General features: G+C 44.0%; 1 protein-coding gene across 2 annotated transcripts in view; it reads left to right on the forward strand.

Annotated features, from left to right (window-relative positions):
- The window catches only part of IQCH (IQ motif containing H), a 185,918-nt gene that overhangs the window by 128,151 nt on the left and 35,571 nt on the right, over positions 1-22,196 (forward strand). For both annotated transcript variants that reach the window (XM_068275033.1, XM_068275034.1), the window contains one exon: positions 20,638-20,758. In XM_068275033.1, coding sequence (XP_068131134.1) covers positions 20,638-20,758 — 121 coding nt within the window. The remainder of the gene's footprint in view (positions 1-20,637; positions 20,759-22,196) is intronic.

Raw genomic sequence — 22,196 nt, forward strand, 5'->3', positions numbered from 1 at the left:
GGGCAGTGGGAGAGAGTTCCACAGGATGGGGGCAGCTCTAGTGAAGTCCTGCAGTCGTGCATGGTAGTGCGAGATGTGTGGGGTGGTTAAGAGGAGGTTGTTGGAGGAGCGAAGTGGGCGGCCAGGTGTGTATCTGTTGACCAGGTCAGAGATGTAGCTTGGGCAGGACTTGTGTATGGATTTGTAGGCCAAACATAGGACCTTGAAGCTAATTCTGAAGTGAATTGGAAGCCAATGAAGGGATTTGCGTAGGGGAGTCGTGGAGACAGAGCGGTGGGAGGAGTAGATGGGTCTGGTTGCTGCAATAGTAATCTACTAGAAAACTCCAGTGTGGTCCATTGCTATTCACCACTGCAGGCTCAGCTTCACAAGAAAGGGACCACATAAACATAAACACACATAGGACTGTCATCTGATCTGATCATAAATAATAATTTTCAGGAGATAATTGTTAAATGCTTAATGGCAAACATTAGTTCCACTGGCTTACAGTTTTTTCTGCATACAAATACGTGACTAAGCCTTGTACACATGTATGGGGCATGTCATCCATCGAGGATCTCTACCCAATCCCTCGGGCGACATAGCTGTTTTAAAGCTGACAGATACATTGTTAGCCTGCAGGCTATCAACAAGTTCTGTTCCTATGCGAGGGGTGGAGTGGCGCGAGCATGACACCACACTGCGAATCGGGGAAGTGGAGAGAACAACAATGCTCTTGCCCATCAGTTGGCTGAAGTAATCTGCCAGGCGCATTGTTGGACAAGCTGCCGAGAGGGGCCTGCTGTACACATGTTGGATTCTTCGCAGAGGCGGTCCTTATTGACTGCCTTGGCCCAGTTTCATCTAGCATGTGTACAAGGCTTAACTCTACAATCATCCTAAAAGACAAAGTAAAGGTGCCCATCAATAATACAGTCTTCATTGTATAATATTTCCAAATCTATAGCCCCATCTACACTATACAATTTTTTTGTTCAATTAATTGATTCGATTCAATCCGACATGTCCAATCGGGATTCGATTCAGTTTGCCATTGCAAAACAATGGCAAATTGAATCGAATCGAATCCCTATGGGCCATGTCAGATTGATTTGAATCGAATCAAATCGAATCGGACAAAAAATTGTATGGTGTAGATGGGGCTTATGCCGTAGAAGCGTCAACTGACTGAATGCACTTTGAACAGATACATTAGACAGTCAAAGACAAAGACAAATAACATTTATATTGCGCTTTTCTCCTTGCGGACTCAAAGCGCCAGAGCAGAGCAGCAGCCACTAGGGCGCGCTCTATTGGCAGTAGCAGTGTAAGGGAGACTTGCCAAAGGTCTCCTACTGAATTAGTGCTGGCTTACTGAACAGGCAGAGCCGAGATTCGAACCCTGGTCTCCTGTGTCAGAGGCAGAGCCCTTAACCAGTCCCTCATATTAGACAGAAGTGGCAAAATTGTCCCATCAAGATTGTATAATTGATGGGAACCTTTAAAGAGAGTCACAGCTGCTGTCAGTCACTCAGCTTGTGCAGGTGTGGAAAATAAGTAACACAGCTCCTGGCTGCTACTTACTCATGCAGGAAGAGAAAAATATCTGGCCTGCACTGCAGACATAGTACTAATTGTAGGCTTGAAGAAGAAGTGCACTTTGTGTTAACATTCAGTTTTAGAAAGCCATAACTAGCTCTCTGTTGAAGTGAAAAGTCATTTTTATTTACATTAAGATACAAAAAGCTGTATCATTAAAATTTAAATACCTATTTATAAGAAGTACTTTTCTCCCATAGTAAAATGCACTATAAATTACGTATTTCTTATGTTTGTGTCGCTTACAGTAGGGAGTACAAATCTGACAGATTTTGGACTAGTCCATCTTTTTCACTGTATGGAACGGATCCATACAAGACGCCTGCCTGCTGGCCTCCCTGCTTGCTTGCGCTGTATTTTTGCAGTTGGACTGGGCAACTGCGGCTTAGTGTGTGTTTAAAAAAAAAAAGAGGAAAACCCTGAGAATCCCCCATGAGGGGATGGGCTAGTCCAAAACCTGTCAGATCTGCCTATTTTTACTGTCTACTGTGACAGCGAAATATGAAAAAAAAATTATAGTGCTTTTTATTCTGGAAGAATTGCACATTTTTACATATGCATTTTACAATTTTTCATGATAGTGGTCCTTTAAGATTACAACCCAATAGTCATTTCCAACACTTTTTTCCTAGACAAAATCATTCTCATCTAGAGTCTAAACAAATATTACAGGAAATACTGGATGCAGCATTTATGTATTATGTCTATATCATTAATACCTTTTGCAGTTATTAAAGGACCACTATCGCAAAAATGGTAAAATTTAAAATAAGTGCAAATACATACAAATAAGTAGTACGTTTTTTCCAGAGTAAAATGAGTCATAAATTACTTTTCTTCTATGTTGCTGTCACTTACAGTAGGTAGTAGAAATCTGACAGAAGCGACAGGTTTTGGATTAGTCCATCTCTTCATAGGGGATTCTCAGGGATTTATTTATTTACAAAAGCACTTAGTGAATGGCAGTTGCTCTGTCCAACTACCAAAAAACTGTGTAGCAAGCAGGGAAGCTGGCCAGCATCATTGTTTAAATCCTTTTTAGGGAATATCTTTATAAAGAATAAAGGCCTTGCTGAGAATCGCCTATGAAGAGATAGACTAGTCCAAAACCTGTAGGTTCTGTCAGATATCTACTACCTACTGTAAGTGACAGCAACATAGGAGAAAAGTAATTTATGGCTCATTTTACTCTGGAAAAAACATACTTCTTATTTGTCTGTTTTTACAATTTTTTGCCATAGTGCCCCTTTAACCATTTATGCCGCCTGGACGTGATTGTCACATCCAGACGGCTGCTCTAGAGCTGGTGCACACGCCTGCGCATGCCCGTGCCGCCCCACGGTAGCCCGGAGATCAATGGTTGGGAACATACAGTGGGATGAGAAATTTTGGGCAACGTTATTAATCTTCATGATTTTCCTGTATAAATCGTTGGTTGTTACGATAAAAAATGTCAGTTAAATATATCATATAGGAGACACACACAGTGATATTAAAGAAGTGAAGTAAAGTTTATTAGATTTACAGAAAGTGTGCAATAATTGTTTAAACAAAATTAGGCAGGTGCATAAATTTGGGAACCACAAAAAAAGAAATGAAATCAATATCTAGTAGATCCTTCTTTTGCGGAAATTACAGCCTCTAAACGCTTCCTGTAGGTTCCAATGAGAGTCTGGATTCTGGTTGAAGGTATTTTGGACCATTTCTCTTTACAAAACATCTCTAGTTCATTCAGGTTTGATGGCTTCCGAGAATGGACAGCTCTCTTTAACTCACACCACAGATTTTCAGTTATATTCAGGTCTGAGGACTGAGATGGCCATTCTAGAACATTGTACTTGTTCCTCTGCAGTGGCGTAGAAATAGGGGTGCAGAGGTAGCGACTGCTTCGGGGCCCTTGGGCTAGAGGGTCCCGTGGGGCCCACTCTCAACCACAGTATTAGCTCTTTATTGGTCCTGTGCTTCTAATAAATCACTTTTATAAATGCTTTGAATAGTAGTGATCATTAATATACTGTTCCCCATCCCCTTCTTGCACCTCTGATACTGTCACTGTCCTTGGCAGGTTTTGGTGTGCCAAATCAATTATGTATAGAGTGCTTGGGGGGGCCCAATGCAAAACTTGCATCGGGGCCCATAGCTTCTTAGCTACGCCACCGTTCCTCTGCATGAATGCCTTAGTGGATTTTGAGCACTGTTTAGGGTCATTGTCTTGTTGAAAAATCCAGCCCCGGGACAGCTTCAGCTTTGTCACTGATTCCTGGACATTGTTCTCCAGAATCTGCTGATACTGAGTGGAATCCATGCGTCCCTCAACTTTGACAAGATTCCCAGTCCCTGCACTGGCCACACAGCCCCTCAGCATGATAGAACCACCACCATATTTTACTGTAGGTAGCAGGTGTTTTTCTTGAAATGCTGTGTTGTTTTTCCTCCATGAAAAAAGCCCCTTGTTATGCCCAAATAACTTGATTTTATTTTTAGCAGTCCACAGCACCTTATTCCAAAATGAAGCTGGCTTGTCCAAATGTGCTTTAGCATACCTCAAGCGGCTCTGTTTGTGCTTTGGGCGGAGAAAAGGCTTCCTCTGCATACAGCATCTTCTTGTGTAAAGTGTGCCGAATGGTTGAACGATGCACAGTGACTCCATCTGCAGCAAGATGATGTTGTAGGTCTTTGGTGCTGGTCTGTGGGTTGACTCTGACTGTTCTCACCATTCGTTGCTTCTGTTTATCCAAGATTTTTCTTGGTCTGCCACTTCGAGCCTTAACTTGATCTGAGTCTGTGGTCTTCCATTTCCTCAATATGTTCCTAACTGTGGAAACAGACAGCTGAAATCTCTGAGAAAACTTTCTGTATCCTTCCCCTAAACCATGTTGGTGAACAATCTTTGTCTTCAGGTCATTTGAGAATTAACAATGTTTCTCAAACTTTCGCATCCCACTGTAGTTCCCTTTTATTGATCTAAGTCCCCAGCAGAAAAACCGATGGCTTCTCATCAGAGGCTGCTGTCTTTCTGACAAAAAAAGTTTCCCGTCCTCTATATGCTTCCTGGAAGCAAGCACTAAAAAAAACATAATTTCACTGTATAAACTGTATAAATAGTAAAACTACAGCTACATACAATTTTTAATACAATAAACCCACATTATTACATTTAAAATTACCTGTTTACCTCCCACACCAAAAATTACCCAAATAAAATTTTTAATTGAAAAAAAAAATTACAATTAAAAAAACAAAACAAAACAAAAACATAAATAATTACCTAAGGGTTTGAACTTTTTTAATATGCGTGTGAAGAGGGTATATTGTGAACATATTTTAAATTATAAGCTTGTAAATAGTGATGGACGCAAAACTGAAAAAATGCACCTTTATTTCCAAATAAAATATTGGCGCCATACATTGTGGTAGAGACATAATTGAAATGGTGTAATAACCAGTACAAATGGGCAAATAAAATACATACATTTTAATTATGGTAGCATGTATTATTTTAAAGCTATAATGGCCAAAAACTGAGAAATAATGCATTTTTTCAATTTTTTTTCTTAATATTCCTGTTGCATTTAGAAAAAAATAATTCTTAGCAAAATGACCACCCAAAGAAAGCCTAATTGGTGGCAGAAAAAAACAAGATATAGATCAATTCATTGTGAGAATTTGTGATAACGTTATTGGCGAATGAATGGGAGGTAAAAATTGCTCTGATGTATAAAGTGAAAAATACCCGTGGGCTGAAATGGTTAAAGGACCACTATTGCAAAAATTTTATAAAATTTAAAATACAATGAAACACATACAAATAAGAAGTAGGTCTCTTCCAAAGTAAAATGAGCCATAAATTACTTTTCTCCTATGTTGCCGTCACTTACAGTAGGTAGTAGAAATCTGACAGAAGCGACAGGTTTTGGACTAGCCCATGTTCGCATGAGGGATTCCCAGAGTTTTTCTTATTTTCAAAAGTACTTAGTAGATGGCAGTTGCTCTGTCCAACTGCCCAAATAGTGTGCAGCGAGCAGGGAGGCTGGCCGACATCATTGTATAAATTCTTTTCAGGGAATGTCTTTATATAAAATAAATGCCTTGCTGAGAATCCCCCATGAAGAGATGGACTAGTCCAAAACCTGTCAGTTCTGTCAGATTTCTACTACCAAATGTAAGTGACAGCAACATAGGAGAGAGTAATTTATGGCTCATTTTACTCTGAAAGAAACATAACTTCTTATTTGTATATATTTACATGTATTTAAAATTTTACAATTTTACAGAATAGTGGTCGTTTAATGATGAACATTGAATGCTGCCACCTCTCACCAGAATATATTCACTCCCTGCTTGTAGCTCATGCAAGCCCTTTTCACAAACAACACACCGATTTCAGGCAAGCATCTGCTCTTTTTGTGGACATAGAATTGTGAAGCACATACATTAATATTAACAGCACATTTTCACATTACAGTATTAAATTGTCCCTTTAATAGGCTTGTGGTTGAACATTTGTCAGAAAACCTGATATTTCAGCATTTTCTCCCACCAGGAATTAAAAATGAGTGTGGCACTTAAGTATTTTCTCTGGTTTGTTCAGTCTGACTGCGCTGCAGTACAACCTCCCTCTATCCCAGGTACCCTATCTTCATGTAGACGATAGGCAGGTGATGAAGGGTTAAATCATCCCACTCGCTGTGGGTTTTTGGCTGTATTCCCCATATCCAGGGCAGTCATCAGACTCCTGCTGTTCACAGTATTCTGCTGACAAATGATGAGTGTGAATTCCTTATGGCATCCCCTGTTTATAGTAAAATTAGATCAGACACAGACAGACCCTACTCCTTTGCATTCAAAGGCTCATCCGATGAGAGAGCCTGAAAGGGGGACCTGCTGTAACCCCTCTGCTGGCCATCTTTTGACAAGTCCCATGAAATGATGCACAATGCTTCAACTGCGGGTTAAGAACAAGGGGCATATTTTTAAATTGGAGTGTTTAAAGAATAACATGTGGTATTAATAATCTGCTGGTTTTTATATTAAGCCACGCACTAAAGAATCTGCAGTGGATTCTGATTGGCTGCTCAAACCTCAGCCTAAATTTTGAAGTATTTTTGTGAGCTCTACTGGATATTCACAGTCCAAAAATTAAATGATTACTGTACCTGAAAATATCTATACTAGTATTAGGTTTAGGGGCATATATTTCTGTCACAATAATATTATATTGTGAGCCCTTTTGGTTACAGTTACGTATGTGAATGGGTCAATATAGCCTATAAAATGCTGTGTGCAAACAAGTAAAATAAGTATATAACACTCTCTACCCCCTCTCTTTCCCCTCATTCCTTCCCTCCCTTGTTCCCTACCCAGCCTGAGGAATATATGGCAGCTCTTGTTCATAAGGGACACTGAGTTTGCTTATGCATTGTGGTGACGTCACTGGATAAACTGCCGTGATGACATCACCTTGAATTAGTGCCTTGATCTTGTCAGAAGTACTCGTATGCTTAGACATTAACTACCATCAACCTTCTGAGGAACCACAACTCACAGGGAGCTCAATAAACCAGCAGTTGACACAGGACACTATAGGTTCCATGATGGCTAGAGGGCTGCATGTTGTCTGACCCTGGAAAATATCTTACAGACTGAGAGGAGCGCTTACTCCCAATGATCTATGGGCATGCCAAGACTCATAATAATATCATGAAAAACGACCTAGCAATAAACAAAGTGAAATAATATCACATGAAGCGATTTAATAAACAGCAATATAATATCATGTTGAGCAATGTGTCTGCTGGCCCCCCAGGTATCAATCTCTCGTTCTGCTCGCTATTGATTTAATTCGCTTGCATCCCTCCGTGTTAATTTTTGATATGCTTACAAAACAACCCTTTGATTTTCTGTCACTCGTTAATTACACTGTTTCGCCATTAAATAGGAGGCTTTGTGTAAACTAATTACTAGGTAATCATTGTCGACTATGGACGCGCTGCTTGTACCTTTTTATTCCATCCTACACAAACGCTTCGCCGTCTGCGCTCAAGCCCCCTCTCCACTCGCAGTCATTAGCTCCTACTAATTCACAGCGTTACTGCCGAAGAGAGGGGGACTTGTAATTGTGGCCATATCAGTACTGTTAATTACCGAAGTAGAACATTGAAATGATGCCAAGGACCATTGTTAGAAGCAAATAAAAAAAAATCTCGCACAGACCAGAAAAAAAAAAGAATTTGAATGTTATTTTCGCCATCTGGGGAGCGGAAGGGAGGAAAACAGCACGAAAACAGCAGTGACAAAATATCATAGTTGCAGCTCCAGGCCTCATAGGCCAGATGGAGGAAAGAGATTCTACAACATCAATTGGATGAGAAGGGCTAGGTTCCAGCAGCCGAGCTGTGACAAGTGAAGGAGAGGAACACAGATAGGCAATGTGTTCTTCTAAGATGGCTGTTAACTCAGTTTCTGCCAGAGAATTGCATATACCAATGTACTTACCATACTGCTCTTTTTGGACACACAGCTGTTCAGCTTTTTATCTTTGAGGGCCGTAAATGACGATACCTAATTTTTGGAGGGCTATATGTTCACACAATGCTGCCACAGGAAACCATCCATTTTGTCACCAGCTATGTTCCTGGATTGGTTTCATGAACGCGCCATTTGAAAGCTGCATACTATCTAGTTCACATACAGACATTTGCCCGAACTGTGCCGCTCACCAGTCTGCTAACACACAAGATGGCCATTTCCCAAGCCGCAGAGAGTTTTGTACATGTCCCTTTCCCTGCTCCTTTTTGTACAGAATTTGCACAACATTTCTGTATTATGCTTTATGAGATCCCTTTTTACCCTGCTTCTTATTTAGTGCCTTTTAGAATACACATACTAAAAAACTTAGTTAGTTATTTTTGTGCAGATGGTCAGGTGTGGTTTGGGGTAAAGTAGGGCCCTGGGTGTTAATGTCAGGCTCCTTACATTTAATACTGTACTGGTAGTAAAGTTATTATGATCCTTGGAATCTATGACTTGGCGGCGTACTTGCAAAAAGGGCACCTGGAAATTTAGGCGCCATAAATAGCTGCTAGTAGAATATCGGTAAAATGACCAATATTCTACTATTGTGCAGTGCTAATTCTCATAGTAAAACATTGGTACATGTTACTGATATTTTATTAGAGCTAAACCTAACCCTATTCTCACACAGAGCCCTGCCTCTACTGAGTCCTAACCCTAACTACTCCCCCACCGATGCCTAACCTTAGAAGTCCTCCCCCACTGACTCCTAACCTTAAAAGACACCCCCCAATGCCCAACCTCAAAAGACTCCCCCACCAATGCCTTACATTAAAAGACCACACTGGTGTCCAACCTTAACTGTCCCCCCTACCCTCCCACACTGCAAACACGGCAATATATTAGGCAGTATGTTGGGACATGCATCACCATGTGATATAAATGGGCCCAACAGTGCTGTAAAATATATCATACATAAGCTTTTTCCTGCCACAATACAGCACAGCAGTTGTCATTACTCAAATGTTTATTCCATTATTACATTTTGGCTGTGTTGAGAAACATGGGCATGTGTATAGCAGACCATCCATGTGAATGGGATCTGATTATCTAACATATGTCATACAGTTTAGCCTGGTGTAGCCACTCCAGTGATTATTCAAGTGTCCAACTGTGTGGGTATTGTCCAGCTTAATGGTTTAATTATATTGTCAGCTCAAAAAATTGACTTTCAAACAATGAGTAATATTCTATTAACACTAGGCTTGTAAATACTAAAAATGTTAGTTAGATGAAATAATACTGAGGAAGCACACAAATGGCTCGTGTAATTAAGGCTTGTAATAGAGTAACATTAAACACACAACATGTTTCAGGCATCAGCCCTTCATCACAATTATTGAAGGGGCGATGCCCAAAACATATTGTGTGCTTAATGCTACTGCAATACAAGCTTTAATTGCATGAGCCCATTTGTATGCCACCTCCCTGTCTCGGTGGACTGTTTTGCCCAGTGTTGTGCTCTTGGTGTAGTGGCTGGCAATGGCTGAGTCTGCCCATAAGCATAGTGTTACAGTGCTCACCGATTGAGAAATCTCTATAACTGCTGTAAAAATGTTAAATGCACTTTAGTTTCCATGGTAGTGGACCTCTTACTAAAAGTCATAAGCCTGCCATACACTGGTAGATAAATCTTGTTTTGATCGTGACCCAGGGTTGTTACATGAGTAGGTACATGTGGCTGGATCATGGAGTAGAGACACGTAGAGATTATGTAAAGATACGGGGGGTAAGCACGCCGGCCAGACATGTTTGTGATAAGTGTACTCCACTGACACAAATATACTGCAGGGGCCCCAGGGGAGCATCATTAGCTGGGGGCCAGTCACCAGCTCTAGGCCCTAGGCATAGTTATTGCCTTGCCCTGCCATGTTCCCACCCACCCCATTTCGACCACAAATGTACCGTCCTGTCCCATCTATAACTTTGATTGATTTCTGGGTGATCATGTTGGGGCATTGATCTTCGGCAGATTCAATCACAGTTATTGAATCTGCAGGGGGAAATGTAATATTCTATGGGCACTTTAACTCTCCAAGTGGCATCTAGACCTTTTGTGGGTACAATGAGGTTGCCTCCATCAACAGACAATTCTTTATTGATAATATTCCTCCTTAAAATAATAAAAAAAAATTAAAAATAATGGTACTATCATTATTATATACAAATAGTAGTTTGATAACAAATAGTTTGATAACTGATATGATTATTTCCATATGCTGTAATATATAATATAGATTAGGTCATCAGAATTTATATGCAGCGCTCACCCAATTTCTCCTTGCCTATGGTTCAGAGCCATGCAGTCATAATAACAGAATCCAGCACTATTATAAGTTCTACCTATGATGCACTGCAACAAAAACCTAATGTCTTGCATTACAATAAAACACTCCCATTACCTATAATGCACTCGATTAAGACACTCCCAATGTAATTTCCTATAATCCATTGCTGCAGTTCATGTGATCACAATGGGCCTGATTCACAAAGCGGTGCAAACTTTTTCGCGGACTTTTGCGCGCGCAAAGTGCCGCGATTCGCACGATCGCGGACTTTTGCGCGCACAATTTGCCGCAATTCGCGCGATTTGCGGCAAATTGCGCGCGCAAAAGTCCGCGATCGCGCGAATCGCGGCACTTTGCGCGCGCAAAAGTCCGCGAAAAAGTTTGCACCGCTTTGTGAATCAGGCCCTATATCTTATTGTTATAGCAGGTTGCAGAGCTATTTTTTTTCAACCTTCGAAATTAATTGTTAACATAATTTCATTATGAACGAGAAACAAACCTTGAGCATCTGCCTGTTACTTAGACTAGCTGGATATAAATATACAGTGGGATGCGAAAGTTTGGGCAACCTTGTTGATTGTCATGATTTTCCTGTATAAATCGTTGGTTGTTACGATAAAAAATGTCAGCTAAATATATCATATGGGAGACACACACAGTGATATTTGAGAAGTGAAATTTAGCTTATTGGATTTACAGAAAGTGCACAATAATTGTTTAAATAAAATTAGGCAGGTGCATAAATTTGGGCACTGTTGTCATTTTATTGATTCCAAAACCTTTAGAACTAATTATTGGAACTACAATTGGCTTGGTGAGCTCAGTGACCCCTGATCTACATTCACAAGTGAATCCAATTATGAGAACGAGTATGTAAGGGGGTCAATTGTAAGTTTCCCTCCTCTTTTAATTTTCTCTGAAGAGTAGCAACATGGGGGTCTCAAAACAACTCTCAAATGACCTGAAGAGAAAGATTGTTCACCATCACGATTTAGGGGAAGGATACACAAAGCTGTCTCCGAGATTTCAGCTGTCTGTTTCCACAGTTAGGAACATATTGAAGAAATTGTAGACCACCGGCTCAGTTCAAGTTAAGGTTGAAAGTGGCAGACTAAGAAAAATCTCGGATAAACAAAAGCAACAAATTGTGAGAACAGTCAGTCAACCCACAGACCAGCACCAAAGACCTACAACATCATCTTGCTTCAGATGGAGTCACTGTGCATCTGTAACGCTCGGTGAAGCACAGAGAGGTCTGATTACCGGTGACCTGCAGCGTCACGGGGAATACAGACGTATACCAGATTATATGTGATCTGCAGTATCACCGATAATCCAATATACCAGCTAACCTCTGTTCACCGGAGTAGAGTGTAGTGTTTTGGTGTAACAGTAACACTTAGAGGACTAGACCTCAGTACAGTAAGACGTACCGTACAGATTACTTCCGCACCCCTGAACTCTCCAAGACGGGAGGAGTCAGACTGCTAGCAAGAAGAATCTTCTGAAAGTCACCCTCAGGCGGAAGGGTTACTAACAGAACGAAGAACCTCCTCCAATGATGAGGTCGGTTCTCGAGGTCGGACAAGCCAGGTCGTACACACACAGACAGATAAAGTACAAGATCGAGAGGCAGAGGCGTAGTCAAAGTACAGGCAGGGTTCGGCAACGGGGTATCAGATATATCGAGGTACAGAATCAGGAGGCAGAAACAGAGTCTAGGAGCGAGCCGGGGTTCGGCAACGGAGTATCAGAAATAACGAGGTACAAGATCAAAGTTCAAAAGAGTAGTCAAGGCAGGCAAGAAGTCATAACAAATAATCACAATCAAACTAGTACTTTAAGCTATCAACAAATCTAGCTTTAGTGTAGGATTACAGCTCCAGCTGGTCCCGGCACACTAACGGATCTGACTAACGGATCTGGGTGCTCCCACGTATGTGAACGCAACGCCAGACACCAGAGAAGTGAACAGCCGGCAGTATATATACTCAAATGTTCCCCCAGCACCTCCCTCAGTGATGAGCCAATGAGGTGCAGAATCCGGGTCAGCTGACCAGCCTGGTCAGCTGACTCCCCTCTACCTGTCATAAATCTCCCTTGAGTGCGCGCGCGCGCGTCACTCTGAATACTGAGGGACTACAAGTCCCAGCCAGCGCAGCCCCGCTCAGCGGTGACTCCGCAGCGGGGACCGGCGGGCTACTCGCCGCACCCAACGCGGCGGTTTCGCCGCGTTCTGCGGCCTCATGCACGGAGGCAGCCGCCTCATGATGCGAGGAGGCGGCTGCCTCTCCGTGCGAGACAAGGCTGAGTGCGGAAGGAGCCGCCCGCCGCCGGCTCATGGCGGCGGCTCCTCCGCGCTTTCTCACAGTACCCCCCCGAGGAGTGGACTCCGGACAGCTCCTTCCAGGTTTCCCTGGATGTGCAGCATGGAACTCTCTCACCAACTCGTCCGCATGCATGCGGTTCCCAGGCACCCATTGCCTCTCCTCAATGCCGTACCCCTTCCAATGTACGAGATATTGCACCGAGTTCTGTACAGTACGTGAATCAATTATCTTCTCCACCTCGTATTCAGGTTGGGCATCTACCAACACAGGAGGGGGAGGAGTGGGACCCACCTGGACCGCTGGCTTAAGAAGGGAAACATGAAAAGACCTTACCCCCCGCATGCTAGTGGGAAGTTCGACAGTATAAGTAACATTGTTGATCTTCTTGGTTATCGGAAATGGACCCACAAACCTGGGACCAAGCTTATTAGAAGGTTGTTTTAGGGCCAAGTGACGTGTGGACACCCAAACCGGGTCTCCTGGTTGGAACCACCACTCCACCGACCGTCTCTTGTCGGCTTGACCCTTCTGACTCAAAAAGGCCTTCTCCAAGTTATTTCTTACTGTCGCCCACAGATCCTTGAATGACCTTTGCCAGACCTCCAGGGCTGGAAACGGAGTGGAGGCTATAGGCAATGGGGAAAATTTGGGTAATCTTCCCGTCACTACTTGAAAAGGCGAAAAACCGGAGGATGAGTTTTTTAAATTATTTTGGGCAAATTCTGCAAACGGCAAAAATCTGACCCAATCGTCCTGTGCTTCAGCTACATAACACCTTAAGAACTGCTCTAATGATTGATTTATTCTCTCAGTCTGGCCGTTGGTCTGAGGGTGATATCCAGACGAGAAGGACAGTTTTATGTCCATGAGCTGGCAAAAAGCTTTCCAAAAACGTGAGACGAACTGAACTCCCCTGTCTGAAACTATGTTTTCGGGAATACCATGCAATCGAAAGACATGCGTAATGAACAACTCGGCCAGTTCTTGAGCGGAGGGGAGTCCTTTTAGGGGTACAAAATGGGCCATCTTGCTAAAACGGTCGACCACGACCCAAATGACCGTCATTCCCTCAGACCTGGGCAGCTCGCCTACAAAATCCATGGACAGGTGGGTCCACGGTTCAGTTGGGGTGGGCAATGACTGCAAGGTACCGACAGGTGCCAACCGGGAGGGTTTACTCTTGGCACATGTCACACACTCCTTCACATATTCCTTGCAATCCGCTGCCAGAGAAGGCCACCAGGCGCATCTGGCTACTAAATCCGGTGTTCTGGATGCCCCCGGATGCCCTGCATTCTTATGTGCGTGGAACATCTCTAGAACCTGAAGGCGAAACGGCAGAGGAACGAACAGAACCCCTGCGGGCTTCCCTTCCGGGATGTCCTGCTGAAAGGGACTCAGCGTCTCCTTCCAATCCTCCCAAGTTCCAGTGGCTGCCAGTATCAATCTCTGAGGAATAATGGTCTCAGGAACGGAGGGCTGTGCTGTCTCTGCCTCAAAGCATCTGGACAAGGCATCTGCCTTAACATTCTTGCTCCCCGGGGTATATGTAATGATGAAGGTGAACCTGGAGAAAAATAGCGTCCATCGAGCCTGACGAGGGCTCAACCTCTTAGCCCCCTCGATGTATTCTAAGTTCTTATGATCGGTGTAAACTGTAATGGTATGCTCAGCTCCTTCTAACCAATGTCGCCATTCCTCGAAAGCTAATTTGATGGCCAGGAGCTCCCTATTACCAATATCATAATTCCTCTCTGCAGGGGAAAACCTGCGGGAGAAGTAAGCGCAAGGGTGCATTCTACCTTGCAAGCCTGATCGCTGAGACAGCACAGCCCCCACTCCTACCTCTGAAGCATCCACCTCCACAATGAACGGGAAGGACGTATCCACATGTCTGAGGATGGGTGCTGAACAGAATAGGCCCTTCAGAGTGGAAAAAGCATGTACAGCCTCAGGAGACCAGTGAGTTGTATCTGCCCCTTTCCTAGTGAGACTTGTAAGGGGAGAAATGACTGTGGAATACCCCTTTATAAACCGTCTATAGTAATTGGCAAAGCCAAGAAAACGCTGAAGAGGTTTTAACCCCACCGGCTGTGGCCACTCCAGCACAGCCGAAACCTTGGCAGGATCCATAGACAGGCCTGTGGTGGAAATTATATACCCCAAGAAGGCGACGGACGTTACTTCAAAGATACATTTTTCAAGTTTTGCATATAAGAAGTTCTGCCTCAACAGATTCAAAACAAACCTCACATGGTCTCTATGTTCAGAGAGGTTGTTGGAGAAGATAAGAATATCATCAAGATAGACTAAAACAAATTTCCCCAACACCTCTCTGAATACCTCGTTAATGAGTTCCTGGAAGACGGCCGGGGCATTACAGAGCCCGAAGGGCATCACCAGGTACTCGTAATGCCCGTCTGGTGTATTAAAGGCCGTCTTCCACTCATCGCCCTTTCTTATTCGTATCAAGTTATACGCGCCCCGCAAATCTAGTTTAGAGAAGATTTTAGCGTCTGTAATTTGTGTGAACAAATCGTCTATCAGTGGCAGGGGATAGCGGTTCTTGACTGTAATTTTGTTAAGGCCGCGATAATCAATGCAGGGTCGCAGGCCTCCATCTTTCTTTTTAACAAAAAAGAAACCAGCTCCAGCAGGTGACCGAGACGGCCGAATGAACCCTTTGGCCAAGTTTTCACGTATATAATCCTGCATGGCTACTTTTTCGGGTCCCGACAGGTTGTACAAATGACCCCGGGGAGGTACACATCCTGAACGGAGGTCAATGGGACAATCGAAAGGGCGATGTGGGGGCAACCTGTCTGCTGCTTTGGGACAGAACACGTCGGAATACTCGGAATATTGGTCAGGTACCCCTTCCACCTGAACTCTGGTTTGCCCCAGGGTCAGCTTCCCCAAACACTGCTGAAAACAACGAGGTGACCAAGTGGTTAACTGCCCTGTGGCCCAATCAATTTGAGGTGAGTGGAGTTGCAACCAGGGCATGCCTAGGATGATAGTGGAGGTTGACATGTGCAATACAAAAAATGATAATTGTTCCCCATGAAGTACCCCTATAGTGACTTTCACCTCTGGGGTCTGTGACAGCGGGTGCTCCCGTTGCAGCGGGGAATCGTCCACCGCCGTGACCTGAATGGGGGGATTCACTGAAATAAGGGGAATACCCAACTCCTGAGCAAATGCAAAATTCATAAAATTAGCCGCTGAGCCGGAATCAATAAATGCTTCAGTGGCTACTGACTTATTCTCCCATGTAATCGTACAGGGGAGAAGCAGTTTCTTCTCTTTAAGGGGTGAAAATTGTGTGCCTAGGGTGTCACCCCCCACTACTCCTAGGCAGACCCGTTTCCCGACCTGTTAGGACAGTTTCGCACCCTATGCCCTGCCTCTGCACAATATAGGCACAGTTGTTCCGTCATTCTCCTCCTCCGCTCCACCTGGGTCAGTTTTGACCGACCAATTTGCATTGGCTCTGGTGGAGGCAAGGCCGGAGAGGTTGAGACAGGCGGAGTTATTGTTACTGGCGATGCAACAGCCGGTACAGTATACGAGGTCACCCTGACCCGGTGACTACTCCTAGCCTGCCTCTGATGACGTAGCCTGCGATCTACTCGTATGGCCGACGATATGGCCTCGTCTACTGTCTTGGGCTCGGGCACAGTCAACATTAGGTCGGAGACCTCTTCCGACAACCCAGACAGGAAGTAGTCCATGAGGGCAAAATTATCAAATCTCGAGGTGACCGACCACCTACGGAACTCTGCCGCATAATCCTCGACCGACCCTCTGCCTTGCCGCAAAAGCTTGAGTTTCCGCTCTGAGGTCACAGCAAGGTCAGGGTCGTCGTAGATTATGGCCATGGCCTTAAAGAACTCGTCTACCGAAGTCAGAGCGGTATCGGTAGCAGGCAAGTTATATGCCCAGGACTGGGAGTCCCCAGTCAACAAGGTTTTAATAAAGATGACCCGTTGGGCCTCAGTCCCCGAGGATCGGGGTCTCAATTCAAAATACGACAACACTCTACTCCTGAAATTCCGGAAGTCAGACTTGTGGCCGGAAAACTTATCAGGCACAGGCATGCGTATGTCATCACTATGAGGGGATCGCACTGAATCAGCTGATGTCTGGAGGGTTCTCACAGAGCCTGATAAGGCATCAATTAAGGCTTTGTGCTGGCTTAATGATTGATGAATGCTATCCACCGAAGTGGCAAGCATAGTCAGAGGATCAGTGCGTTCCATCAGTGTTTTGGTCTGGCGTTCTGTAACGCTCGGTGAAGCACAGAGAGGTCTGATTACCGGTGACCTGCAGCGTCACGGGGAATACAGACGTATACCAGATTATATGTGATCTGCAGTATCACCGATAATCCAATATACCAGCTAACCTCTGTTCACCGGAGTAGAGTGTAGTGTTTTGGTGTAACAGTAACACTTAGAGGACTAGACCTCAGTACAGTAAGACGTACCGTACAGATTACTTCCGCACCCCTGAACTCTCCAAGACGGGAGGAGTCAGACTGCTAGCAAGAAGAATCTTCTGAAAGTCACCCTCAGGCGGAAGGGTTACTAACAGAACGAAGAACCTCCTCCAATGATGAGGTCGGTTCTCGAGGTCGGACAAGCCAGGTCGTACACACACAGACAGATAAAGTACAAGATCGAGAGGCAGAGGCGTAGTCAAAGTACAGGCAGGGTTCGGCAACGGGGTATCAGATATATCGAGGTACAGAATCAGGAGGCAGAAACAGAGTCTAGGAGCGAGCCGGGGTTCGGCAACGGAGTATCAGAAATAACGAGGTACAAGATCAAAGTTCAAAAGAGTAGTCAAGGCAGGCAAGAAGTCATAACAAATAATCACAATCAAACTAGTACTTTAAGCTATCAACAAATCTAGCTTTAGTGTAGGATTACAGCTCCAGCTGGTCCCGGCACACTAACGGATCTGACTAACGGATCTGGGTGCTCCCACGTATGTGAACGCAACGCCAGACACCAGAGAAGTGAACAGCCGGCCGTATATATACTCAAATGTTCCCCCAGCACCTCCCTCAGTGATGAGCCAATGAGGTGCAGAATCCGGGTCAGCTGACCAGCCTGGTCAGCTGACTCCCCTCTACCTGTCATAAATCTCCCTTGAGTGCGCGCGCGCGCGTCACTCTGAATACTGAGGGACTACGAGTCCCAGCCAGCGCAGCCCCGCTCAGCGGTGACTCCGCAGCGGGGACCGGCGGGCTACTCGCCGCACCCAACGCGGCGGTTTCGCCGCGTTCTGCGGCCTCATGCACGGAGGCAGCCGCCTCATGATGCGAGGAGGCGGCTGCCTCTCCGTGCGAGACAAGGCTGAGTGCGGAAGGAGCCGCCCGCCGCCGGCTCATGGCGGCGGCTCCTCCGCGCTTTCTCACAGCATCCTTCAACCATTCGGCACACTTTATACAAGGAGATGCTGTATGCGAGAGTGATGCAGAGGAAGCTTTTTCTCCGCCCACAGCACAAACAGAGCTGCTTGAGGTATGTTAAAGCACATTTGGACAAGCCAGCTTCAATGTGGAATAAGGTGCTGTGGACTGGAAATTGAGTTTTTTGGTGACAAAGCTGCAGCTGCGCCGGGGCTGGATCTTTCAACAAGACAACGACCCTAAAAACTGCTCAAAAATTCACTAAGGCATTCATGCAGAGGAACAAGTACAACGTTCTGGAATGGCCATCTCAATCCCCAGACCTGAATATAATTGAAAATTTGTGGTGTGAGTTAAAGAAAGCTGTCCATGCTCGGAAGCCATCAAACCTGAATGAACTAGAGATGTTTTGTAAATAGGAATGGTCCAAAATACCTTTTAACTAGAATCCAGACTCTCATTGGAACCTACAGGAAGCGTTTAGAGGCTTTAATTTCTGCAAAAGGAGGATCTACTAAATATTGATTTCATTTATTTTTTGTGGTGCCCAAATTTATGCACCTGCCTAATTTTGTTTGAACAATTATTGTACACTTTTTGTAAATCCAATAAACTTCATTTAACTTCTCAAATATCACTGTGTCACAAATATCACTATATGATATATTTAGCTGATAGTTTTTATCGTAAAAAACAACGATTTATACAGGAAAATCATGACGATTAACAAGGTTGCCCAAACTTTCGCATCCCACTGTATATAGTTAGTATTTGTTAGTATATTTAGTAATATATGCATATAGCTTTCAAACATTTTGAAAATGGTAGATTGTGTACATCAAATCATAAAAATATCTGACATCAGCATATGTTTTTTTTTTAACAACTTACTTTTGTTATACTAATTTGAAATGTTGTTAGTAGTATTCCTCCAGAGAGAAGTGTCATGACAATGAACTGCATAACATTTGGGCCTTTACCCAAAGATTGGTCTTCACTTAAGCATCCCACATGGATCAGTAGGCCTCTACCCCACTGGGTAGCAGACTACTTTGCCGCAAGTGGCAACCCAAATCACTAGAAGTAAGGAAGAACAGTTGAGTCCACAGTGGAGAAATCGAAACAGAACAGTGGTGAAGGGCAGGAAGCACTCAGTGAAGTTGATAGGCAGGTGAAAGGCCAGGGCAGTTGGCAGACAAGGTTGTGGTTAAATTTCCAATACAAGGATCGCACACACGTCAGTAGGTAGGCTGGTGCTGGACCCCCAGGCAATGTGCAAGTAATTTTCATGAAGGAGTCCGCACACAAACCGTAGAAGCAATAAACGTGAAGTATTTATTCTCCCATCACATTCACATACATGTGCAGACACGGTCTGAGGTCAGACCGTGTCTGCACATGTATGTGATGGTGGAATATATGTATGTGTGTACTTCACGTTCATTGCTTCTACGGTTTGTGTGCGGACTCCTTCATGAAAATAAAAGGTTGTGGTTAAGAGACAGGCAGAAGACCAATCCAGGTTGCAGACAAGGAGGTTGTCAAGTACTGAAAAGTCCTTATTATCACTAACTCGATCCGATTTAACAAGCCAAAAGATTGTAATTTGCAATCCCTTAAGCTATATACTCACCTCGCGATGCAGGGAGATGGATCGAGCGACGTCTCCCTAAACACAAGCATGACAGGCGAAAAAATGAGTCTTGAAGCGATCGCAGTATTTTGCGCAGAAGTTGTTGGCGACCTTAAAGATCTGATCCAACGTGACGTCGTTATCGCTGCAGGACTCTAAGCGACGTTCACATGATCATGCACCTGTACCCACATTACGAGATTGCGTAAACAACTGCTTGGTGCTCAAAAAAATCGCTGGTCATGGGGAAAATCATCTGGAAAACTCACGAGGTGGTTACGGGCCTTTAGTGAATTCCTAGGTTGGGTGCAATTGCATCCTGTCCAGTAGTGTGTGCAGTCACAGTGTGCAGGAACCATGACCTTCACAGACTTCTGCAGCACCCTGAACATTTTCACTAAAACAGGAACTCTATATAAAAAACAGAGACTTTCACACTTCTGCTACAAAAAACAGCAGTTTTACTTGTGATTAGTGCATAAGCTCACCAGCACCAACAATGTATGCCTTGTCTGGGGAGTTCTACTATAACAGGCATTATGCCTATGTAACTGTACAACGCACATTGCTCAGAGAGGATTGTCAATGCACAGTAGCCCATGACTGGCATGCACTGTGGCTAACTGGAGGGTCGCGGGAATGACAGCAAGGGCACAGAAGGACTGCAGGGGGCTGGAAGGAACCCCAGGTAAGGTAAATGGTTCTTTTTTCAGCTTAATATCTGGTGTGGCATTGTGGGTCATACAAGCCAAAAATAAATCTGGGAATGAAATTCTCTTTACTGTTCTCATATCAGTCTTACTCTCACACCAGGAAAAGGTTTTACAGCGGATCTCGCAAGAGCTTCCTCAGGTTCTGGAATATTATTCACAGCCAGTCAACAAGAGGCGCTTCCCAACATGGTCTAGATTTCTACAAGCTCTAGTGAGCAATGGTAAGAATACAGTATATACACTCCAGAGGTCTCTGCTTTGGCAGGATTGTCACAAGTCTTCTTCTACTGGGGTGTTTGATAAAAAAATACACATTATTTAGACTGAGGATCAACACAACAAGGGACTGGTTATGATGTTTATAATTTTCTGAATAAGGGGAGCAGTTTTTTCAGTTTTCTTTTTTTTGGAGGGGGGGGGGGGGGGGGTGGAGTTATATGAACATATTTTCTAGATCCACACCAGAAGAACAATTTTGGTAGTGTCAAGACTGGAAATATGCAATTTAATATAAATGCATTCAAATGGAAATGTGGGTACCACCACTAATTTCTCTTCAAATTGCTAGCTCCCTATCTGTCATGCTGATCCTATGGTTACAATCATAGTCAGTGGCCCAAGAGTAATACACAGTCCAGGACTTCTGAACTCACCTACAGGGTGAATGAGTATGGGCTGGTGCACACCAAAAACCGCTAGCAGATCTGCAAACGCTAGTGGTTTTTGGAGCTATTTTTCAGAGCGATTCTAGGCATGTTTAGAGAGATTTTCTAAACATGCCTGGCATTTTTTGGAACATTTTTGTGTAGCAGATTTTATATCTTGTTACAGTAAAGCTGTAACTGAACAGCTACTGTAACAAAAACACTTGGAAAACCGCTCTGATCGTTTTTCAGAGCAGTTTTCCACTTCCCTATATATAACATTGAGGCAGAAATGCCTCAGAAATCTCAAAAATGCTGCAGGACCCGAGTTTGCATTTGGGGGAAAAACAAGCCGCTCTGGTGTGCACCAGCCCATTGGCTAACATTAGCCAATCGGTTCCCCCCCCCCCCCTCCCCCCCAAAAGCGTTTTAAAAAATGCTGAAAACCGCTCTTGGTGTACACCAGCCCTAATTCAGAACTATTAAAGGCATCAAAAACAGTGGAAACCGTGGCAAAGCCCATATTTGTATAAAAAATTAAAAAATCTCATTAGCTAAGGCTACTTTCCCACCAAGACATTGCGTTTTAGGGGACGTTCTGGTCGCATAACGTGCCCCTAACGAAACGCATGGTGGTGTTGAAGTTGGACATCAGATTGAGCCACGTTATGCGGCTCTCAAAGCAGCCTCTCCAGGTTAGTGATAGGAAGTCCGGATCTTTTTATGGATTCGGATCATTTGAATCGGATCATTGAAAAGATCCGGATCTTTGAACCGAATCATTTTAATCATTTTACTAGGGAAGCAGACTGGGTGAAATGACTACCTGGACAGGACTTTCCCTGCACTGTACATTCTGTATGTTCCTGTTTCTTCCAGACAGACATCCACTGTGAACCGAATCTTTCATTGTGATGATCCGGATGATTCGACTCACAAAAAAGATCCAGATCAAATAAACGATTCATTCATGATCCGGACAACACTACGAGTCTCACGCCGCGGAGGAGGAGGG

This window comes from Hyperolius riggenbachi, chromosome 3 (genome assembly GCF_040937935.1).
Source record: "Hyperolius riggenbachi isolate aHypRig1 chromosome 3, aHypRig1.pri, whole genome shotgun sequence".
Classification (NCBI taxonomy): domain Eukaryota; kingdom Metazoa; phylum Chordata; class Amphibia; order Anura; family Hyperoliidae; genus Hyperolius; species Hyperolius riggenbachi.